Consider the following 22,552-nt stretch of genomic DNA (forward strand, 5'->3'; position numbering starts at 1 on the left):
AAAGCCCTTAAATCACTTTTGGTATCTGTTATTTAAAGTCCGCCACGTATGTTTCAAAATTATATTAGAAAGCACGATCAAGGAATTTTTCTCCGCACTGTTAATGGAAGTAAGTTATAATTTTTCAATAAGTTATTTGATATTGCATGAAACAAGACATATATCCACCTTAAAAGTAAGCGGTGATGTCTTGGTTCATAATAATTTACTTAATAGTTCAAAACGAAGAAATAAATCACGGAAACTCCACGTTAGCATTGTTTTCCCACGGGCTGACCATTTTCGTCCTTATTTAACCCCTCGCTATCGCTCGGGGTTAAATACCGACAGAAATGCATGGTCAGCCCGTGGGAAAACAATGCTAACGTGGAGTTTCCGTGATTTATTTCGATTCTAATGGGACTAGTTTCTCATAATTTTCAATAGACGCAGCCTACGTGTTGCGCGAAATGTATATTTATAAGAAATTAAAAGAACTGGGACCTTTCTTGCCAGCTTTTAGATGTAGTTCGGCGGAATGAAGAAATAGGGGGGGGGGGAAACGAAGAAGAAAAACCAAACAGTTTTATATTCATATGCAAATACCATGATTGAAAACGTACGAAATACGTTTGAACATGATTGAAAACGTACGAAATACGTTTGAACAGAGTTACTTAGCATCGTTTTCAAACTCGACGTTCAATGCTGCCGGATATTCCGTTATTTGTGAAATATGAATCATACTTATAGACAAATTATTGTAGTACAATTTTTAGGTGATTTTCAAGAAATTTAAACAAAAGTTTGGACAATTTTGCAAAGAAATAGTTAAGAAAGAACCGACAGAAAATTAAAGTTTTCCTGAAAGGTGTCTGTGTAGCACCAGTGTTACAGCATACTTACCTGGTACAGAGGATACCGTGATCACAAAGGCGGTTCCTCCAGGTCGAGGCCTTTCCATTGCACTCCGGTTAGGCTGAAGCCTGCGATTGCCCCAAATGTGGGCAACTCGGGTACGCAATTTTTTAGTGTGGGGGACTGCGTTCGCGCTATCCCCCGTCTATAATAACTTAAAGTAAAAACGCAGATTAAAGCCCTTAAATCACTTTTGGTATCTGTTATTTAAAGTCCGCCACGTATGTTTCAAAATTATATTAGAAAGCACGATCAAGGAATTTTTCTCCGCACTGTTAATGGAAGTAAGTTATAATTTTTCAATAAGTTATTTGATATTGCATGAAACAAGACATATATCCACCTTAAAAGTAAGCGGTGATGTCTTGGTTCATAATAATTTACTTAATAGTTCAAAACGAAGAAATAAATCACGGAAACTCCACGTTAGCATTGTTTTCCCACGGGCTGACCATTTTCGTCCTTATTTAACCCCTCGCTATCGCTCGGGGTTAAATACCGACAGAAATGCATGGTCAGCCCGTGGGAAAACAATGCTAACGTGGAGTTTCCGTGATTTATTTCGATTCTAATGGGACTAGTTTCTCATAATTTTCAATAGACGCAGCCTACGTGTTGCGCGAAATGTATATTTATAAGAAATTAAAAGAACTGGGACCTTTCTTGCCAGCTTTTAGATGTAGTTCGGCGGAATGAAGAAATAGGGGGGGGGGAAACGAAGAAGAAAAACCAAACAGTTTTATATTCATATGCAAATACCATGATTGAAAACGTACGAAATACGTTTGAACATGATTGAAAACGTACGAAATACGTTTGAACAGAGTTACTTAGCATCGTTTTCAAACTCGACGTTCAATGCTGCCGGATATTCCGTTATTTGTGAAATATGAATCATACTTATAGACAAATTATTGTAGTACAATTTTTAGGTGATTTTCAAGAAATTTAAACAAAAGTTTGGACAATTTTGCAAAGAAATAGTTAAGAAAGAACCGACAGAAAATTAAAGTTTTCCTGAAAGGTGTCTGTGTAGCACCAGTGTTACAGCATACTTACCTGGTACAGAGGATACCGTGATCACAAAGGCGGTTCCTCCAGGTCGAGGCCTTTCCATTGCACTCCGGTTAGGCTGAAGCCTGCGATTGCCCCAAATGTGGGCAACTCGGGTACGCAATTTTTTAGTGTGGGGGACTGCGTTCGCGCTATCCCCCGTCTATAATAACTTAAAGTAAAAACGCAGATTAAAGCCCTTAAATCACTTTTGGTATCTGTTATTTAAAGTCCGCCACGTATGTTTCAAAATTATATTAGAAAGCACGATCAAGGAATTTTTCTCCGCACTGTTAATGGAAGTAAGTTATAATTTTTCAATAAGTTATTTGATATTGCATGAAACAAGACATATATCCACCTTAAAAGTAAGCGGTGATGTCTTGGTTCATAATAATTTACTTAATAGTTCAAAACGAAGAAATAAATCACGGAAACTCCACGTTAGCATTGTTTTCCCACGGGCTGACCATTTTCGTCCTTATTTAACCCCTCGCTATCGCTCGGGGTTAAATACCGACAGAAATGCATGGTCAGCCCGTGGGAAAACAATGCTAACGTGGAGTTTCCGTGATTTATTTCGATTCTAATGGGACTAGTTTCTCATAATTTTCAATAGACGCAGCCTACGTGTTGCGCGAAATGTATATTTATAAGAAATTAAAAGAACTGGGACCTTTCTTGCCAGCTTTTAGATGTAGTTCGGCGGAATGAAGAAATAGGGGGGGGGGGAAACGAAGAAGAAAAACCAAACAGTTTTATATTCATATGCAAATACCATGATTGAAAACGTACGAAATACGTTTGAACATGATTGAAAACGTACGAAATACGTTTGAACAGAGTTACTTAGCATCGTTTTCAAACTCGACGTTCAATGCTGCCGGATATTCCGTTATTTGTGAAATATGAATCATACTTATAGACAAATTATTGTAGTACAATTTTTAGGTGATTTTCAAGAAATTTAAACAAAAGTTTGGACAATTTTGCAAAGAAATAGTTAAGAAAGAACCGACAGAAAATTAAAGTTTTCCTGAAAGGTGTCTGTGTAGCACCAGTGTTACAGCATACTTACCTGGTACAGAGGATACCGTGATCACAAAGGCGGTTCCTCCAGGTCGAGGCCTTTCCATTGCACTCCGGTTAGGCTGAAGCCTGCGATTGCCCCAAATGTGGGCAACTCGGGTACGCAATTTTTTAGTGTGGGGGACTGCGTTCGCGCTATCCCCCGTCTATAATAACTTAAAGTAAAAACGCAGATTAAAGCCCTTAAATCACTTTTGGTATCTGTTATTTAAAGTCCGCCACGTATGTTTCAAAATTATATTAGAAAGCACGATCAAGGAATTTTTCTCCGCACTGTTAATGGAAGTAAGTTATAATTTTTCAATAAGTTATTTGATATTGCATGAAACAAGACATATATCCACCTTAAAAGTAAGCGGTGATGTCTTGGTTCATAATAATTTACTTAATAGTTCAAAACGAAGAAATAAATCACGGAAACTCCACGTTAGCATTGTTTTCCCACGGGCTGACCATTTTCGTCCTTATTTAACCCCTCGCTATCGCTCGGGGTTAAATACCGACAGAAATGCATGGTCAGCCCGTGGGAAAACAATGCTAACGTGGAGTTTCCGTGATTTATTTCGATTCTAATGGGACTAGTTTCTCATAATTTTCAATAGACGCAGCCTACGTGTTGCGCGAAATGTATATTTATAAGAAATTAAAAGAACTGGGACCTTTCTTGCCAGCTTTTAGATGTAGTTCGGCGGAATGAAGAAATAGGGGGGGGGGGGGAAACGAAGAAGAAAAACCAAACAGTTTTATATTCATATGCAAATACCATGATTGAAAACGTACGAAATACGTTTGAACATGATTGAAAACGTACGAAATACGTTTGAACAGAGTTACTTAGCATCGTTTTCAAACTCGACGTTCAATGCTGCCGGATATTCCGTTATTTGTGAAATATGAATCATACTTATAGACAAATTATTGTAGTACAATTTTTAGGTGATTTTCAAGAAATTTAAACAAAAGTTTGGACAATTTTGCAAAGAAATAGTTAAGAAAGAACCGACAGAAAATTAAAGTTTTCCTGAAAGGTGTCTGTGTAGCACCAGTGTTACAGCATACTTACCTGGTACAGAGGATACCGTGATCACAAAGGCGGTTCCTCCAGGTCGAGGCCTTTCCATTGCACTCCGGTTAGGCTGAAGCCTGCGATTGCCCCAAATGTGGGCAACTCGGGTACGCAATTTTTTAGTGTGGGGGACTGCGTTCGCGCTATCCCCCGTCTATAATAACTTAAAGTAAAAACGCAGATTAAAGCCCTTAAATCACTTTTGGTATCTGTTATTTAAAGTCCGCCACGTATGTTTCAAAATTATATTAGAAAGCACGATCAAGGAATTTTTCTCCGCACTGTTAATGGAAGTAAGTTATAATTTTTCAATAAGTTATTTGATATTGCATGAAACAAGACATATATCCACCTTAAAAGTAAGCGGTGATGTCTTGGTTCATAATAATTTACTTAATAGTTCAAAACGAAGAAATAAATCACGGAAACTCCACGTTAGCATTGTTTTCCCACGGGCTGACCATTTTCGTCCTTATTTAACCCCTCGCTATCGCTCGGGGTTAAATACCGACAGAAATGCATGGTCAGCCCGTGGGAAAACAATGCTAACGTGGAGTTTCCGTGATTTATTTCGATTCTAATGGGACTAGTTTCTCATAATTTTCAATAGACGCAGCCTACGTGTTGCGCGAAATGTATATTTATAAGAAATTAAAAGAACTGGGACCTTTCTTGCCAGCTTTTAGATGTAGTTCGGCGGAATGAAGAAATAGGGGGGGGGGGAAACGAAGAAGAAAAACCAAACAGTTTTATATTCATGTGCAAATACCATGATTGAAAACGTACGAAATACGTTTGAACATGATTGAAAACGTACGAAATACGTTTGAACAGTGTTACTTAGCATCGTTTTCAAACTCGACGTTCAATGCTGCCGGATATTCCGTTATTTGTGAAATATGAATCATACTTATAGACAAATTATTGTAGTACAATTTTTAGGTGATTTTCAAGAAATTTAAACAAAAGTTTGGACAATTTTGCAAAGAAATAGTTAAGAAAGAACCGACAGAAAATTAAAGTTTTCCTGAAAGGTGTCTGTGTAGCACCAGTGTTACAGCATACTTACCTGGTACAGAGGATACCGTGATCACAAAGGCGGTTCCTCCAGGTCGAGGCCTTTCCATTGCACTCCGGTTAGGCTGAAGCCTGCGATTGCCCCAAATGTGGGCAACTCGGGTACGCAATTTTTTAGTGTGGGGGACTGCGTTCGCGCTATCCCCCGTCTATAATAACTTAAAGTAAAAACGCAGATTAAAGCCCTTAAATCACTTTTGGTATCTGTTATTTAAAGTCCGCCACGTATGTTTCAAAATTATATTAGAAAGCACGATCAAGGAATTTTTCTCCGCACTGTTAATGGAAGTAAGTTATAATTTTTCAATAAGTTATTTGATATTGCATGAAACAAGACATATATCCACCTTAAAAGTAAGCGGTGATGTCTTGGTTCATAATAATTTACTTAATAGTTCAAAACGAAGAAATAAATCACGGAAACTCCACGTTAGCATTGTTTTCCCACGGGCTGACCATTTTCGTCCTTATTTAACCCCTCGCTATCGCTCGGGGTTAAATACCGACAGAAATGCATGGTCAGCCTGTGGGAAAACAGGCTAAAAACCACTAATTCCACTTCCCATAGGCTTCTATGCTAATTTCACAATATTCAATGGCTTCTCTGGACTTTACCTTAACTTTAACCTGCAGATGACTATATATCAGCATGATTCTACATATGTCAGCTCACAATCCTCAGAATGGCATGTGGGGTTAGCAGACTTGCAGTGCAGTACTGGTCACCGGAAGTGAAGGGTCTATAAATAGCATGGGAAATCCCAGTGTTTTCACAAGATAGGGGTATATTTAAAAATCATTATGGAGATTAGGCTTCACATCACAAGAAGCAAAATGCACCTATAAAATGTACAGAAATGTTTTTCCTTTCAGAAACTGTTTAAATTTTTTAAATAAGATGAGAACTTTTTTCACAGCACTATGAGGAACAGGGGTAATTTCTGCGTAGGACTATTTTTGCGTACGTTCCGAATGCTCATTGGTTGAATTGGTGGTCTGTAACCTAAAGAGTCACTTTTTGTCTTAGAAAAAATAAATAACTATACAGGTATCTTCCTACACACATACTGAATGCATTTGCAAAGTTTCAGTGAAATGTGACAAGCACTTTTTTAAATATTTGATTTTTAAATATAGGGTAACCAAGTTGTGCGAGCAAAAAAGTGAAAATATTCTACCATACTGAAATGCATTAAATATTTGCAAAGAACTTTTTCTGACTTTTCAAATAAAAAATATCAATCACAACTTGTTTTTTAACAATATTAATGAAGAAATAGTTTTAAAAGTAATCATTTTCTGAGAAATTGGTCTATTTTTAAAAATTTATTTCTGACTTGCCTCCCCCTTTTTCTTGATCACATGTCAAAAATCCTAAATCTTTAAATTTTCACAAAAGGTGATATATTTGGCTTTAAATTTGTAAATACAGTGTTTTCACATTAAAACATGACCAGTAAAGGGCACCTAAAGCAAAAAAAGTGCTCAATAATGGATTTTCCATGTTGCCATAGGGGAATGCTTATATGGCCTTAACCGCAGTAATGAAAGTGAGTTTTTCCTCATTTCTAACCTAATTTTTGCTCAAATCTACACAAAACTTGATTTCAAGTGCTTATTACTACCATATTTAGGTAAATATAGCCCTCAAAGTTTAATATTTGATATTTTTACTAAATTTTCTACACTTTTTACAAGATAGGACATAAAAATCAGCCAAAAAGACCAATTTTCCATAATTTGGACCTATAACTTAAAAAAATGCATATTTTGAAGGATTTTTGTAGTGTATTCCTCTCATGGCAAAGTTAACAAGATCTTCAAGTAGTTTAAAGCTATTTCAAGAAACTTTTCATTTTGCCATGGCTTCAGCTTAAGGCTAAAAACCACTAATTCCACTTCCCATAGGCTTCTATGCTAATTTCACAATATTCAATGGCTTCTCTGGACTTTACCTTAACTTTAACCTGCAGATGACTATATATCAGCATGATTCTACATATGTCAGCTCACAATCCTCAGAATGGCATGTGGGGTTAGCAGACTTGCAGTGCAGTACTGGTCACCGGAAGTGAAGGGTCTATAAATAGCATGGGAAATCCCAGTGTTTTCACAAGATAGGGGTATATTTAAAAATCATTATGGAGATTAGGCTTCACATCACAAGAAGCAAAATGCACCTATAAAATGTACAGAAATGTTTTTCCTTTCAGAAACTGTTTAAATTTTTTAAATAAGATGAGAACTTTTTTCACAGCACTATGAGGAACAGGGGTAATTTCTGCGTAGGACTATTTTTGCGTACGTTCCGAATGCTCATTGGTTGAATTGGTGGTCTGTAACCAACAATGCTAACGTGGAGTTTCCGTGATTTATTTCGATTCTAATGGGACTAGTTTCTCATAATTTTCAATAGACGCAGCCTACGTGTTGCGCGAAATGTATATTTATAAGAAATTAAAAGAACTGGGACCTTTCTTGCCAGCTTTTAGATGTAGTTCGGCGGAATGAAGAAATAGGGGGGGGGGGAAACGAAGAAGAAAAACCAAACAGTTTTATATTCATATGCAAATACCATGATTGAAAACGTACGAAATACGTTTGAACATGATTGAAAACGTACGAAATACGTTTGAACAGAGTTACTTAGCATCGTTTTCAAACTGGACGTTCAATGCTGCCGGATATTCCGTTATTTGTGAAATATGAATCATACTTATAGACAAATTATTGTAGTACAATTTTTAGGTGATTTTCAAGAAATTTAAACAAAAGTTTGGACAATTTTGCAAAGAAATAGTTAAGAAAGAACCGACAGAAAATTAAAGTTTTCCTGAAAGGTGTCTGTGTAGCACCAGTGTTACAGCATACTTACCTGGTACAGAGGATACCGTGATCACAAAGGCGGTTCCTCCAGGTCGAGGCCTTTCCATTGCACTCCGGTTAGGCTGAAGCCTGCGATTGCTCCAAATGTGGGCAACTCGGGTACGCAATTTTTTAGTGTGGGGGACTGCGTTCGCGCTATCCCCCGTCTATAATAACTTAAAGTAAAAACGCAGATTAAAGCCCTTAAATCACTTTTGGTATCTGTTATTTAAAGTCCGCCACGTATGTTTCAAAATTATATTAGAAAGCACGATCAAGGAATTTTTCTCCGCACTGTTAATGGAAGTAAGTTATAATTTTTCAATAAGTTATTTGATATTGCATGAAACAAGACATATATCCACCTTAAAAGTAAGCGGTGATGTCTTGGTTCATAATAATTTACTTAATAGTTCAAAACGAAGAAATAAATCACGGAAACTCCACGTTAGCATTGTTTTCCCACGGGCTGACCATTTTCGTCCTTATTTAACCCCTCGCTATCGCTCGGGGTTAAATACCGACAGAAATGCATGGTCAGCCCGTGGGAAAACAATGCTAACGTGGAGTTTCCGTGATTTATTTCGATTCTAATGGGACTAGTTTCTCATAATTTTCAATAGACGCAGCCTACGTGTTGCGCGAAATGTATATTTATAAGAAATTAAAAGAACTGGGACCTTTCTTGCCAGCTTTTAGATGTAGTTCGGCGGAATGAAGAAATAGGGGGGGGGGGGAAACGAAGAAGAAAAACCAAACAGTTTTATATTCATATGCAAATACCATGATTGAAAACGTACGAAATACGTTTGAACATGATTGAAAACGTACGAAATACGTTTGAACAGAGTTACTTAGCATCGTTTTCAAACTCGACGTTCAATGCTGCCGGATATTCCGTTATTTGTGAAATATGAATCATACTTATAGACAAATTATTGTAGTACAATTTTTAGGTGATTTTCAAGAAATTTAAACAAAAGTTTGGACAATTTTGCAAAGAAATAGTTAAGAAAGAACCGACAGAAAATTAAAGTTTTCCTGAAAGGTGTCTGTGTAGCACCAGTGTTACAGCATACTTACCTGGTACAGAGGATACCGTGATCACAAAGGCGGTTCCTCCAGGTCGAGGCCTTTCCATTGCACTCCGGTTAGGCTGAAGCCTGCGATTGCCCCAAATGTGGGCAACTCGGGTACGCAATTTTTTTAGTGTGGGGGACTGCGTTCGCGCTACCCCCCGTCTATAATAACTTAAAGTAAAAACGCAGATTAAAGCCCTTAAATCACTTTTGGTATCTGTTATTTAAAGTCCGCCACGTATGTTTCAAAATTATATTAGAAAGCACGATCAAGGAATTTTTCTCCGCACTGTTAATGGAAGTAAGTTATAATTTTTCAATAAGTTATTTGATATTGCATGAAACAAGACATATATCCACCTTAAAAGTAAGCGGTGATGTCTTGGTTCATAATAATTTACTTAATAGTTCAAAACGAAGAAATAAATCACGGAAACTCCACGTTAGCATTGTTTTCCCACGGGCTGACCATTTTCGTCCTTATTTAACCCCTCGCTATCGCTCGGGGTTAAATACCGACAGAAATGCATGGTCAGCCCGTGGGAAAACAATGCTAACGTGGAGTTTCCGTGATTTATTTCGATTCTAATGGGACTAGTTTCTCATAATTTTCAATAGACGCAGCCTACGTGTTGCGCGAAATGTATATTTATAAGAAATTAAAAGAACTGGGACCTTTCTTGCCAGCTTTTAGATGTAGTTCGGCGGAATGAAGAAATAGGGGGGGGAACGAAGAAGAAAAACCAAACAGTTTTATATTCATATGCAAATACCATGATTGAAAACGTACGAAATACGTTTGAACATGATTGAAAACGTACGAAATACGTTTGAACAGAGTTACTTAGCATCGTTTTCAAACTCGACGTTCAATGCTGCCGGATATTCCGTTATTTGTGAAATATGAATCATACTTATAGACAAATTATTGTAGTACAATTTTTAGGTGATTTTCAAGAAATTTAAACAAAAGTTTGGACAATTTTGCAAAGAAATAGTTAAGAAAGAACCGACAGAAAATTAAAGTTTTCCTGAAAGGTGTCTGTGTAGCACCAGTGTTACAGCATACTTACCTGGTACAGAGGATACCGTGATCACAAAGGCGGTTCCTCCAGGTCGAGGCCTTTCCATTGCACTCCGGTTAGGCTGAAGCCTGCGATTGCCCCAAATGTGGGCAACTCGGGTACGCAATTTTTTAGTGTGGGGGACTGCGTTCGCGCTATCCCCCGTCTATAATAACTTAAAGTAAAAACGCAGATTAAAGCCCTTAAATCACTTTTGGTATCTGTTATTTAAAGTCCGCCACGTATGTTTCAAAATTATATTAGAAAGCACGATCAAGGAATTTTTCTCCGCACTGTTAATGGAAGTAAGTTATAATTTTTCAATAAGTTATTTGATATTGCATGAAACAAGACATATATCCACCTTAAAAGTAAGCGGTGATGTCTTGGTTCATAATAATTTACTTAATAGTTCAAAACGAAGAAATAAATCACGGAAACTCCACGTTAGCATTGTTTTCCCACGGGCTGACCATTTTCGTCCTTATTTAACCCCTCGCTATCGCTCGGGGTTAAATACCGACAGAAATGCATGGTCAGCCCGTGGGAAAACAATGCTAACGTGGAGTTTCCGTGATTTATTTCGATTCTAATGGGACTAGTTTCTCATAATTTTCAATAGACGCAGCCTACGTGTTGCGCGAAATGTATATTTATAAGAAATTAAAAGAACTGGGATTGATTGATTGATTGTTGTTGTTTATTGCCATTTCGGCGACCAGGGCCATATTACGGCAAGAACATTTAATGCAAGGAAAATATTAAAATTAAGATCAAAGTCTCTTCATAAAATAATGAAAAATAATAATAATAATAATAATAATAATAATAAAAAAATCAATTATTGTAAATACTTGTGCTTTATCTAAGTTGTGGTATGTAGGTACTGTTGTGCCGATGTCTAAACATTGGATAATTAAATTCCAACGTTGTATTTTTAAGTTTATATGGAATGATAAGGTAGAAATGATTAGTCGTAAGAATTTATATTTAGATTTTAGTCAGGGTGGTTTGAATATTGTGAATATCGATTTAAAGTTAAAAGCGTTACGCTTGAAACACTTGTCCGATATTATTAACAATAGACAGGTAAAGTTTGTCAATTATGCGATATACTGGGCTGGTTATTCTTTACGATTTTATAATGAATTGTTTACATCTTTATACATGCCTCACAGTGAGGTCATTTCGTCCTTTTATAGATGTTGTATTGATGCTTTAATTGATTTAAAATTGTGTAGTGATGTAGATCTAAGGGGTGTAACTACAAAAGTTTTGTATAAGGTTCTATTAGAAAAGGAAATTTATGTTCCTAAAGTTGTTGAAAAAAATCCTGGAGTGGATTTTAGAATTGTATTTAAAATGTATTTGATAAGTTTATTGATCGCTTTTCTAGAGATGTTATTTATAAAGTAGTGCATAATGTTTTGCCTACTAATAGTTTATTATTTAATCATAATGTGTATAAGTCTAATAGATGTACTTTTTGTGCCAGAGAACCGGAAACTTTAATTCATTTATTTTGCGAATGTAGGGATGTCAAAAACTTATTTGTTCTTATTAAGAATTGGATATTCTCTTTATCTAATGGAAGTATTTCCTTAGATTATAAACATATACTTTTTAGAGATATTAATGTTGTTGGAAGAACTAAAAGTGTGGTATTATTGTTGATTTCTTTATATTGTAAAACTGTATGGATTAAAAGAAATAGTAAAAAGTTTGATGGTAAACATGTTTTACCAAATGATATTTATATTTTCTATTTACAGCAGCTGAAATTACGTATTGAAGCTGACTTTTATAGATTTCCAATACTAAAGTTCACTGAGTTTTGGTGCTCAAGTGACTTACTCTGTAAAGTACAAGATGATGATTTAGAAATCACTTTTTTCTGAATTATAAGTCTTGAAGTAATAGGTTTATTAACTTGATTCTATTAAGGTACCCTTAAGTTTTAATTTTTGTATTTTTTCCCTATTTGAGTTAATGGGAGGGTGGCGTCTTGTAATTTACAGGAGTACTATAATAACAGGGCATTTGAATTTTTTTCTCTTCAGATGTTTTGTTGTGTCAGAAGGTATTATATACCTATGTATCATGTATTGATTTGAGATATAACTATTTATCCCAATGTTCTTTCTTGCATTAACCAATAACAAAGTTGATATTTATGCATACATTATTCATATCTGTATACATGCACAATGTATTATCTGTGATATTTATGTTTTAATTTATTGTCATGTATTACGTATGAAGTTTTACTGAATAAATTGTTTGAAATTAAAAAAAAAAAAAAAAAAAAGGTTCCTCCAGAATCAAAATGGAGTATTTGGATGCTGACGCAGTGAGTAAAACACTGAAGGTCAATTTTGGGAAAAAGTGGTTTAATACCAGAGGACAAGTGCTTGAGGCGCTGAAAGGAACCATTAATCCTTCATTGATTACAGCTATTTATAAGTGCGATGAGGGTGGAGATTGGTATCTTGGGTTGAGTTCCACTGATACAGTTGATGCTTTGGGCACGGGACAAACTTTTGAGGCTCCAGGTGGAAGTCTATACCATTTCGAGCGTTTAGATAAGAGACAAGTTGCCATTAGAATACATTGGTATCCTCTACATATGAAGAGTTGTTATGTGGACAATTTCCTACAAAATTATGGAAAAATCATTAAGAAAGATTTTGAGGACACTGTGATTGATGGCACCAAGTTAAAAAATGGTGTCATTAATTATCTGGTTGAAATGCCAGATTCTGATGTTCATAAGGTACCGTACAAGGTGACTGTTGCTGGAAGGCGGATACTTGTAACCATGAGAGGGAGACCCTCATTATGTCTAAAATGTAATGAGGTGGGTCATCAGAGGGCTACCTGCCCAAGTAAAGGAAAACCCTCATATGCTGCTGCAGCAAGAGTTTCAGATGAGCAGGAGGTGAATGTGGTTTCCCAGCAAGACCGGCGCGGGAGGAGGCAGGAGAAAGAGAGTATGGGCCCCCCGCAAGACAAGCGCGGGAGGGGGCAGGATAAAGAAGGTATGGGCCCCCGCAAGACAAGCGCGGGAGGGGGCAAGAGAAGGAGAAGGAGAGTATGGCTTCCCCGCAAGACAAGCGCGGGATGAGGCATGGTACAGAGGAGTCTGTAACCAAGAAGCGAAGAGCGGCGGAGTGCAATGATTATGGTGGTAGTGATGATTTGGAGGAAATGGAAATGAAGCCTTTCCTCCCTTCTTTGATAACAGCCCCGGAGAACACGGAGGACACAGCTGTTGATGTTAGTTAAACGACAATGAAACGGAATGATTATGGACAATGAGAACTATTCTATCCCCCCTGTTTTGATAGCCTTTCTGTTCATGGACTACTCAACCTATTGGTGTATTTTTCTCTTTTCGTTTATTATTTTGTATTATCGTATATTATTATGTGTTATTGGTAATTTTTCACTTTCTATATTTGCCGTTTTCATTTTATACGTGACAAGATGTGTTTCATTTAGCTTATTTCTGTTCAGTGTTAAATGCTTAGAGCCTCAAATATTTTCTGTTCATTGTTTGATAGAACGTTTTATTAACACTAAAAATATACTCACATGTCATTGTCGAGTGTGCTCTATTTCCTATTGTGTTGTTAGTATCATTTTCACTGTTAACTGTTTTAAACAGTTAATTGCTCTATTGTCTAAACATTTAAATTTTTGCATCTCGGAGAAGTCTATTGTATCAGTTCACCTTGAACAATTTTCTTCCTTTAGGTATTTAAACTTTTCTTATCATAATGTTTATAACTTACCTGTAATTTATCTTTGTTTGCAGACGATAAAATTTCGTTACATATTCTTTCATTGTGACCGTTTGAAATACTGTTGCATTTTCAAAAGATTTTTTAAATCTACTGTGTTTTGTCTTTTGTTTGGACATTTAAATTTTTACAGTGCAATTAGTTTCTTTGTTCTTTTCCCTAACCAGACATTTAATTTCTTGCAAGTTACCTGTAATTATAATTTGGCTAATTCGTTTTGAGTTATATACCGTTCTTAATTATCAATATTATTACGACTTTATCTGAAAAAGAAAACATAATCAATTGTGCTACTTTGAATATTAATGGATTATTAGATGTGAAATGTCAGTATGTATTGAAGCAATTTTGTTTGCGTAAATATATAGATATATTATTTTTACAAGAAACTCATGTTTCGAATTCTAAAGTAAGTAAGATTTTAGATAAATACTTACATATGTATAGATGTTTTTGGAACTTCGGTTCTAATTTAAGTAGGGGAACAGCTATTTTTATTTCTCATTCTATAGATTTTGTTGTAGTTAAATATCATAGAGATATAGACGGACGTTTTCAATTTATTGATGTTAAAATTGATAATGTTCCGTATAGATTGTTTAATATTTATGCACCTAATGATAGTAGTGATAGAAAAGAATTCTTTGAGTATATATATCCTTTTCTAATGACACAGAATTGTAAAATATTTGGTGGTGATTTTAATTGTATTATGGATCCAAAACTTGATAAGATCGGGGGAAATCCCCATTTAGGTACTACAGGTGTTGACAAATTAAGAACCATTGTATCTGATTTTGACCTTTGTGACGTTTATAGGTATTTATATCCTAATTGTAAATGTGTCACCTGGCGGGGTAATAATATTGCGTGTCGATTAGATTGCATGTACTTTTCTAGTGAATTAAAACCTTTTGTTAAGAATTGTGACGTTCTACCTTTTGCTTTTTCTGATCATGATTGTGTTTATGTATCGTTTGTAAATAACACTGATGTAAAGAGAGGTGAAGGTTATTGGAAATTAAACACCTCTATATTAGACGATAGAGCTTTTTGTATTTCTTTTCGAGAGTGGTTTATTAACTTTATCGATGGTTTAGATATGTGTATTGATATGTGGGATTATTTTAAAGAAAATATTAAGGTCTTTTGTATTGATTATTGTAAAAAGAAAAATAAACTTAAGTATACTGTAATTAGACAATTAGAGAAACGATATTTTCATTTATGTAAATTAGAAAAGAAAACGCCAGGTAATTTTTCAGAACAAATTGATGTACTTAAGAATGAGATTAAAGATTATTATGTTAAAGATTTTAGAGGTGCTCAAATTAGAAGTAAAGCAAATTTACTAGATAATAGTGAACTTCCGAGTCAATATTTTTTCCAAAAGGAAGTTCGTAGAGGAAAAAAGAAAAATATTTGTGAAATTAGAAATGATGATGGTATTTTTACAAAACATTGCGATATTATTAAGCAATTTGAAAACTTTTATAGTGATTTATTTAAAGAGGAAGCTATTGATTTTGATGTTATGAAATATTTCTTAGATGATTTACCTATGTTAGATAATGATGATAGAGATATTTGTGAATCTAATATTACTGAGGATGAAATTATTAACTCTGTTAAAGGTATGGATAACAATAAATCACCGGGGCCTGATGGACTGCCCAAAGAATTTTATGTCAAATTTATTGACATTTTTGCACCTTTGTTATTAAATTTGTATGATAATATTTTTGATGAAAATACTTTGTCAGTTAGTCAAAGAACAAGTTATATATCTCTTATTTGTAAAGATGTTTCTAGACATTTTGATGTTAAATGTTATCGTCCTATTAGTTTAATTAATATTGATGTTAAGATTTTAAGTAAAATTATTTGTAATAGAATGGGTTTAGTTTCTGATAAAATTATTGGTGTTGATCAAACTTGTGCTGTTAGGGGCAGAAGTATTTTAGACAATGCCCATTTACATAGGAACATTATTGACTATGTTAATCAGAAGAATATTAATTGTGCTTTCATTTCTCTTGATCAAGAGAAAGCATTTGATCGTATTAATCATACCTTTTTATTCAATGTTTTAGAAAAATTTAATTTTGGTCCGAATTTAATTAAATGGATCAAGATTTTATATCATGATTTGTCTTCATCAGTTATTGTGAATAATTTTATTTCTGACCCTGTGCGGATCACTAGATCTGTCAAACAAGGGTGTAGTTTGTCACCTTTATTATATGTTTTATGTCTTGAACCTTTTGTTCGTAAAGTTGTGAACGATACTGATATTATTGGTATGAATATTCCTGGTTCTGTTGATAATTGTAAAATATCTGTTTTTGCCGATGATAGTACTGGTATTGTTACTACTGATAAAAGTATACATAAATTTTTATATTGGATTGATTTATTTGGTAAAGGTTCAGGTTCCAAGCTTAATAAAAATAAAACAAAAGGTATGTGGTTAGGTGCTTGGAAATGTAGAAAAGAAAATCATAGATTTGGTATAAATTTTGTTGATAGTATGAAATTAATAGGTATTAAGTGTGGTAATGATTTGTCACAGGATGATGTATGGCATCCCATTTTTATTAAGTTAGAAAAGACCTTGAAATTATGGAGGTTGAGAAGTTTATCTTTATTAGAAAAATCAGTTATTGTAAATACGTGTGCTTTATCTAAGTTGTGGTATGTAGGTACTGTTGTGCCGATGTCTAAACATTGGATAATTAAATTCCAACGTTGTATTTTTAAGTTTATATGGAATGATAAGGTAGAAATGATTAGTCGTAAGAATTTATATTTAGATTTTAGTCAGGGTGGTTTGAATATTGTGAATATCGATTTAAAGTTAAAAGCGTTACGCTTGAAACACTTGTCCGATATTATTAACAATAGACAGGTAAAGTTTGTCAATTATGCGATATACTGGGCTGGTTATTCTTTACGATTTTATAATGAATTGTTTACATCTTTAAACATGCCTCACAGTGAGGTCATTTCGTCCTTTTATAGATGTTGTATTGATGCTTTAATTGATTTAAAATTGTGTAGTGATGTAGATCTAAGGGGTGTAACTACAAAAGTTTTGTATAAGGTTCTATTAGAAAAGGAAATTTATGTTCCTAAAGTTGTTGAAAAAAATCCTGGAGTGGATTTTAGAATTGTATTTAAAAATGTATTTGATAAGTTTATTGATCGCTTTTCTAGAGATGTTATTTATAAAGTAGTGCATAATGTTTTGCCTACTAATAGTTTATTATTTAATCATAATGTGTATAAGTCTAATAGATGTACTTTTTGTGCCAGAGAACCGGAAACTTTAATTCATTTATTTTGCGAATGTAGGGATGTCAAAAACTTATTTGTTCTTATTAAGAATTGGATATTCTCTTTATCTAATGGAAGTATTTCCTTAGATTATAAACATATACTTTTTAGAGATATTAATGTTGTTGGAAGAACTAAAAGTGTGGTATTATTGTTGATTTCTTTATATTGTAAAACTGTATGGATTAAAAGAAATAGTAAAAAGTTTGATGGTAAACATGTTTTACCAAATGATATTTATATTTTCTATTTACAGCAGCTGAAATTACGTATTGAAGCTGACTTTTATAGATTTCCAATACTAAAGTTCACTGAGTTTTGGTGCTCAAGTGACTTACTCTGTAAAGTACAAGATGATGATTTAGAAATCACTTTTTTCTGAATTATAAGTCTTGAAGTAATAGGTTTATTAACTTGATTCTATTAAAGTACCCTTAAGTTTTAATTTTTGTATTTTTTCCCTATTTGAGTTAATGGGAGGGTGGCGTCTTGTAATTTACAGGAGTACTATAATAACAGGGCATTTGAATTTTTTTCTCTTCAGATGTTTTGTTGTGTCAGAAGGTATTATATACCTATGTATCATGTATTGATTTGAGATATAACTATTTATCCCAATGTTCTTTCTTGCATTAACCAATAACAAAGTTGATATTTATGCTTACATTATTCATATCTGTATACATGCACAATGTATTATCTGTGATATTTATGTTTTAATTTATTGTCATGTATTACGTATGAAGTTTTACTGAATAAATTGTTTGAAATTAAAAAAAAGGTTCCTCCAGGTCGAGGCCTTTCCATTGCACTCCGGTTAGGCTGAAGCCTGCGATTGCCCCAAATGTGGGCAACTCGGGTACGCAATTTTTTAGTGTGGGGGACTGCGTTCGCGCTATCCCCCGTCTATAATAACTTAAAGTAAAAACGCAGATTAAAGCCCTTAAATCACTTTTGGTATCTGTTATTTAAAGTCCGCCACGTATGTTTCAAAATTATATTAGAAAGCACGATCAAGGAATTTTTCTCCGCACTGTTAATGGAAGTAAGTTATAATTTTTCAATAAGTTATTTGATATTGCATGAAACAAGACATATATCCACCTTAAAAGTAAGCGGTGATGTCTTGGTTCATAATAATTTACTTAATAGTTCAAAACGAAGAAATAAATCACGGAAACTCCACGTTAGCATTGTTTTCCCACGGGCTGACCATTTTCGTCCTTATTTAACCCCTCGCTATCGCTCGGGGTTAAATACCGACAGAAATGCATGGTCAGCCCGTGGGAAAACAATGCTAACGTGGAGTTTCCGTGATTTATTTCGATTCTAATGGGACTAGTTTCTCATAATTTTCAATAGACGCAGCCTACGTGTTGCGCGAAATGTATATTTATAAGAAATTAAAAGAACTGGGACCTTTCTTGCCAGCTTTTAGATGTAGTTCGGCGGAATGAAGAAATAGGGGGGGGGAAACGAAGAAGAAAAACCAAACAGTTTTATATTCATATGCAAATACCATGATTGAAAACGTACGAAATACGTTTGAACATGATTGAAAACGTACGAAATACGTTTGAACAGAGTTACTTAGCATCGTTTTCAAACTCGACGTTCAATGCTGCCGGATATTCCGTTATTTGTGAAATATGAATCATACTTATAGACAAATTATTGTAGTACAATTTTTAGGTGATTTTCAAGAAATTTAAACAAAAGTTTGGACAATTTTGCAAAGAAATAGTTAAGAAAGAACCGACAGAAAATTAAAGTTTTCCTGAAAGGTGTCTGTGTAGCACCAGTGTTACAGCATACTTACCTGGTACAGAGGATACCGTGATCACAAAGGCGGTTCCTCCAGGTCGAGGCCTTTCCATTGCACTCCGGTTAGGCTGAAGCCTGCGATTGCCCCAAATGTGGGCAACTCGGGTACGCAATTTTTTAGTGTGGGGGACTGCGTTCGCGCTATCCCCCGTCTATAATAACTTAAAGTAAAAACGCAGATTAAAGCCCTTAAATCACTTTTGGTATCTGTTATTTAAAGTCCGCCACGTATGTTTCAAAATTATATTAGAAAGCACGATCAAGGAATTTTTCTCCGCACTGTTAATGGAAGTAAGTTATAATTTTTCAATAAGTTATTTGATATTGCATGAAACAAGACATATATCCACCTTAAAAGTAAGCCGTGATGTCTTGGTTCATAATAATTTACTTAATAGTTCAAAACGAAGAAATAAATCACGGAAACTCCACGTTAGCATTGTTTTCCCACGGGCTGACCATTTTCGTCCTTATTTAACCCCTCGCTATCGCTCGGGGTTAAATACCGACAGAAATGCATGGTCAGCCCGTGGGAAAACAATGCTAACGTGGAGTTTCCGTGATTTATTTCGATTCTAATGGGACTAGTTTCTCATAATTTTCAATAGACGCAGCCTACGTGTTGCGCGAAATGTATATTTATAAGAAATTAAAAGAACTGGGACCTTTCTTGCCAGCTTTTAGATGTAGTTCGGCGGAATGAAGAAATAGGGGGGGGGGGGAAACGAAGAAGAAAAACCAAACAGTTTTATATTCATATGCAAATACCATGATTGAAAACGTACGAAATACGTTTGAACATGATTGAAAACGTACGAAATACGTTTGAACAGAGTTACTTAGCATCGTTTTCAAACTCGACGTTCAATGCTGCCGGATATTCCGTTATTTGTGAAATATGAATCATACTTATAGACAAATTATTGTAGTACAATTTTTAGGTGATTTTCAAGAAATTTAAACAAAAGTTTGGACAATTTTGCAAAGAAATAGTTAAGAAAGAACCGACAGAAAATTAAAGTTTTCCTGAAAGGTGTCTGTGTAGCACCAGTGTTACAGCATACTTACCTGGTACAGAGGATACCGTGATCACAAAGGCGGTTCCTCCAGGTCGATCCTCTGTACTCATACCTAAGGTGTATTCCGTGAGGAATCCCTTATTTACCAAAATGGACCACTATGTAGATGGAAGTGTGTCCGGTAGGACTCTCCGGTTGGCAATTGGTTTGAAGAAGAGATTGTTTACTCAACGTGAAGTTATACCATATTTGAAGGAAGTAGTCAATGGTGACGAGATAGACGCCGTCTACAAGTGTGGTGAAGATGGTGACTGGTTTGTTTCCTTCAAACACCCACTCACAGTAGAGAGGCTTACGATGGAGCGGTCTTTCCAGGCGAAAGGAGTTCCACTCTTCTTTAGCCGGATAGATAGGCGTTTAGTTCGTTTTAAAGTGCATTGGTTCCCAATGCACTTAAAACTAGACCTGTTGAAAGAGGGACTAAGAAAATACGGAAGTGAGGTTGCACTGAGGCATGATACTGACACCTTCGAAGAGGTTACGTATAAAACTGGTGTAGTTTCTGGGAAAATGTATTCAACCGACAGTCAATATAGCAGTTTGCCATACCGAGCTAAAATTTATGGTAGGGATGTCTTGATTACCGTTGCAGGAAGGCAAGCTCAATGCCTTAAGTGTGGAGAATTTGGTCATGTGAGAGCCAAATGTGGGAAGGCAGCGGCGACTAGTCGGCGACCTAGACGCGATGAAAGTGCTCAACCGAGCACCGAGTCAACAAAGAGTGGTGAAGGATCCCAGGAGGGGTCTGATGTACCAACCAGCGGTGAAGGATCCACCCAGGGATCCGATGTACCGACTAGTGATGAAGGTGCCCGATCGGGCACTGATGTATCAACCGGCAGTGAAGGTCCCGTGGAGGAGGGCCGAGGTACTGACTATAGCAGTGAAGGTTCCTACTCCAGGGACCGAGGTACTGATGCTAAAAGAGCCAGAGATGACAACAAGGAACAACCAGACGTTGAGAAGAGGGTGAAGAAAGAAGCTTTAGAGAGGCCACTTTTAATTCCACCGGGAATGAGAAACCCTGAAGAGGAAGCAATTGATGTAGACGCGGACTGTTAATGGACTTTGGTATAGTTATAATCCCCCTAAACTGACTGAATACGCCCATGGACTTTGAATTTAGATTAACGATTTTGATTTCGATTGTTTATTTATCTCGGATTGCTTGCAATCTGTTTAATGTTTATTTTTCTGGGTTTAAAACCAGTTTTTGTAATAGTAATCTATTACTTGTATTAATATGTTTAGTAACTCTTTTATTCTTTTTACTTTTTACAGTTCACTTTTTCTATAGTGTTAATTGGCTGGTGATTAGATTTTACGATAGTTTTACTTCTCTATTGCTAAGAGATTTAAACTCATCTTTGATTTTGCACCTTTCCGTTTGTTACCTTTAATGCACTGAAATTTTTGATTGTAATTATCCAGATGTTAACGTTTCTTCTATTGTCTGGGCATTTAAAGATTTTTGCTTTTGTTTGGTCATTTAAATTTCTACCGATATCTTACCTGTTGAAATTTGTATTCTTCACCTGTAATTAGCATGATTGTAATTAGTCAGATATTTAAATTTTCTTCATGGAGTTATTTTCTAAATACTTTTTGTAATACCTTGATAATTTTTAAGGTATTTTGTTTATGTTGTTTCAGTTGTAAATACTCTATATACACATCGTGACAAACATTGATAATTTATTGAATATTGCAACTTTGAATTGTAATGGGTTACTTGATGTAAAGTGTCAGTACGCACTAAGAGATTTTTGTTTGCGTAAACATGTAGATATTTTGTTTTTGCAAGAAACGCATGTTTCAAACTCCATTATAAGTAATGACTTAAATACTTATTTTGAATTATATAGATGTTTTTGGCACTTCGGTTCTAATTTAAGTAGGGGAACAGCTATTTTTATTTCTCATTCTATAGATTTTGTTGTAGTGAAATATCATAGAGATATAGACGGACGTTTTCAATTTATTGATGTTAAAATTGATAATGTTCCGTATAGATTGTTTAATATTTATGCTCCTAATGATAGTAGTGACAGAAAAGATTTCTTTGCGTATATATATTCTTTTCTAATGACACAGAATTGTAAAATATTTGGTGGTGATTTTAATTGTATTATGGATCCAAAACTTGATAAGATCGGGGGAAATCCCCATTTAGGTACTACAGGTGTTGATAAATTAAGAACCATTGTATCTGATTTTGACCTTTGTGACGTTTATAGGTATTTATATATTTAGATGATGATTTAGAAATCACTTTTTTCTGAATTATAAGTCTTGAAGTAATAGGTTTATTAACTTGATT

General features: G+C 35.0%; 1 protein-coding gene and 10 non-coding genes across 11 annotated transcripts; all 11 read left to right on the plus strand.

Annotated features, from left to right (window-relative positions):
- The first annotated feature begins 877 nt into the window (after positions 1–877).
- LOC148607724 (U1 spliceosomal RNA) lies at positions 878–1,041 on the plus strand. Its single transcript, XR_015915702.1, has one exon. It is a non-coding gene; the product is annotated as a U1 spliceosomal RNA (small nuclear RNA).
- Positions 1,042–1,948: 907 nt separating this feature from the next.
- Positions 1,949–2,112, plus strand: LOC148607725 (U1 spliceosomal RNA). Its single transcript, XR_015915707.1, has one exon. It is a non-coding gene; the product is annotated as a U1 spliceosomal RNA (small nuclear RNA).
- Positions 2,113–3,020: 908 nt separating this feature from the next.
- Positions 3,021–3,184, plus strand: LOC148607726 (U1 spliceosomal RNA). The gene has a single exon (XR_015915708.1). It is a non-coding gene; the product is annotated as a U1 spliceosomal RNA (small nuclear RNA).
- A 910-nt stretch (positions 3,185–4,094) lies between these two features.
- LOC148607727 (U1 spliceosomal RNA) lies at positions 4,095–4,258 on the plus strand. The gene has a single exon (XR_015915709.1). It is a non-coding gene; the product is annotated as a U1 spliceosomal RNA (small nuclear RNA).
- A 908-nt stretch (positions 4,259–5,166) lies between these two features.
- Positions 5,167–5,330, plus strand: LOC148607728 (U1 spliceosomal RNA). Its single transcript, XR_015915710.1, has one exon. It is a non-coding gene; the product is annotated as a U1 spliceosomal RNA (small nuclear RNA).
- Positions 5,331–8,049: 2,719 nt separating this feature from the next.
- Positions 8,050–8,213, plus strand: LOC148607729 (U1 spliceosomal RNA). Its single transcript, XR_015915714.1, has one exon. It is a non-coding gene; the product is annotated as a U1 spliceosomal RNA (small nuclear RNA).
- Positions 8,214–9,122: 909 nt separating this feature from the next.
- Positions 9,123–9,287, plus strand: LOC148607730 (U1 spliceosomal RNA). Its single transcript, XR_015915716.1, has one exon. It is a non-coding gene; the product is annotated as a U1 spliceosomal RNA (small nuclear RNA).
- Positions 9,288–10,191: 904 nt separating this feature from the next.
- LOC148607731 (U1 spliceosomal RNA) lies at positions 10,192–10,355 on the plus strand. Its single transcript, XR_015915711.1, has one exon. It is a non-coding gene; the product is annotated as a U1 spliceosomal RNA (small nuclear RNA).
- On the plus strand, positions 10,194–13,790 carry LOC148607732 (uncharacterized). Its single transcript, XM_088545359.1, has 2 exons — positions 10,194–10,231; positions 12,500–13,790. Exon 2 carries the CDS (start codon positions 12,517–12,519, stop codon positions 13,312–13,314), a length of 798 nt encoding a protein of 265 aa, XP_088401485.1. The 5' UTR covers positions 10,194–10,231; positions 12,500–12,516; the 3' UTR covers positions 13,315–13,790.
- A 4,283-nt stretch (positions 13,791–18,073) lies between these two features.
- On the plus strand, positions 18,074–18,234 carry LOC148607733 (U1 spliceosomal RNA). Its single transcript, XR_015915717.1, has one exon. It is a non-coding gene; the product is annotated as a U1 spliceosomal RNA (small nuclear RNA).
- A 906-nt stretch (positions 18,235–19,140) lies between these two features.
- Positions 19,141–19,304, plus strand: LOC148607734 (U1 spliceosomal RNA). The gene has a single exon (XR_015915712.1). It is a non-coding gene; the product is annotated as a U1 spliceosomal RNA (small nuclear RNA).
- The last annotated feature ends 3,248 nt before the right edge of the window (positions 19,305–22,552 follow it).

This window comes from Perna viridis, chromosome 9, assembly GCF_037379345.1.
Source record: "Perna viridis isolate PV_CMFRI_1.1 ecotype Kerala chromosome 9, ASM3737934v1, whole genome shotgun sequence".
Taxonomy (NCBI): domain Eukaryota; kingdom Metazoa; phylum Mollusca; class Bivalvia; order Mytilida; family Mytilidae; genus Perna; species Perna viridis.

Excerpts from the sequence above, each read along its gene's own strand:
- LOC148607732 (XM_088545359.1), top strand. The coding sequence starts at position 12,517 with ATGGAGTATTTGGATGCTGACGCAGTGAGTAAAACACTGAAGGTCAAT.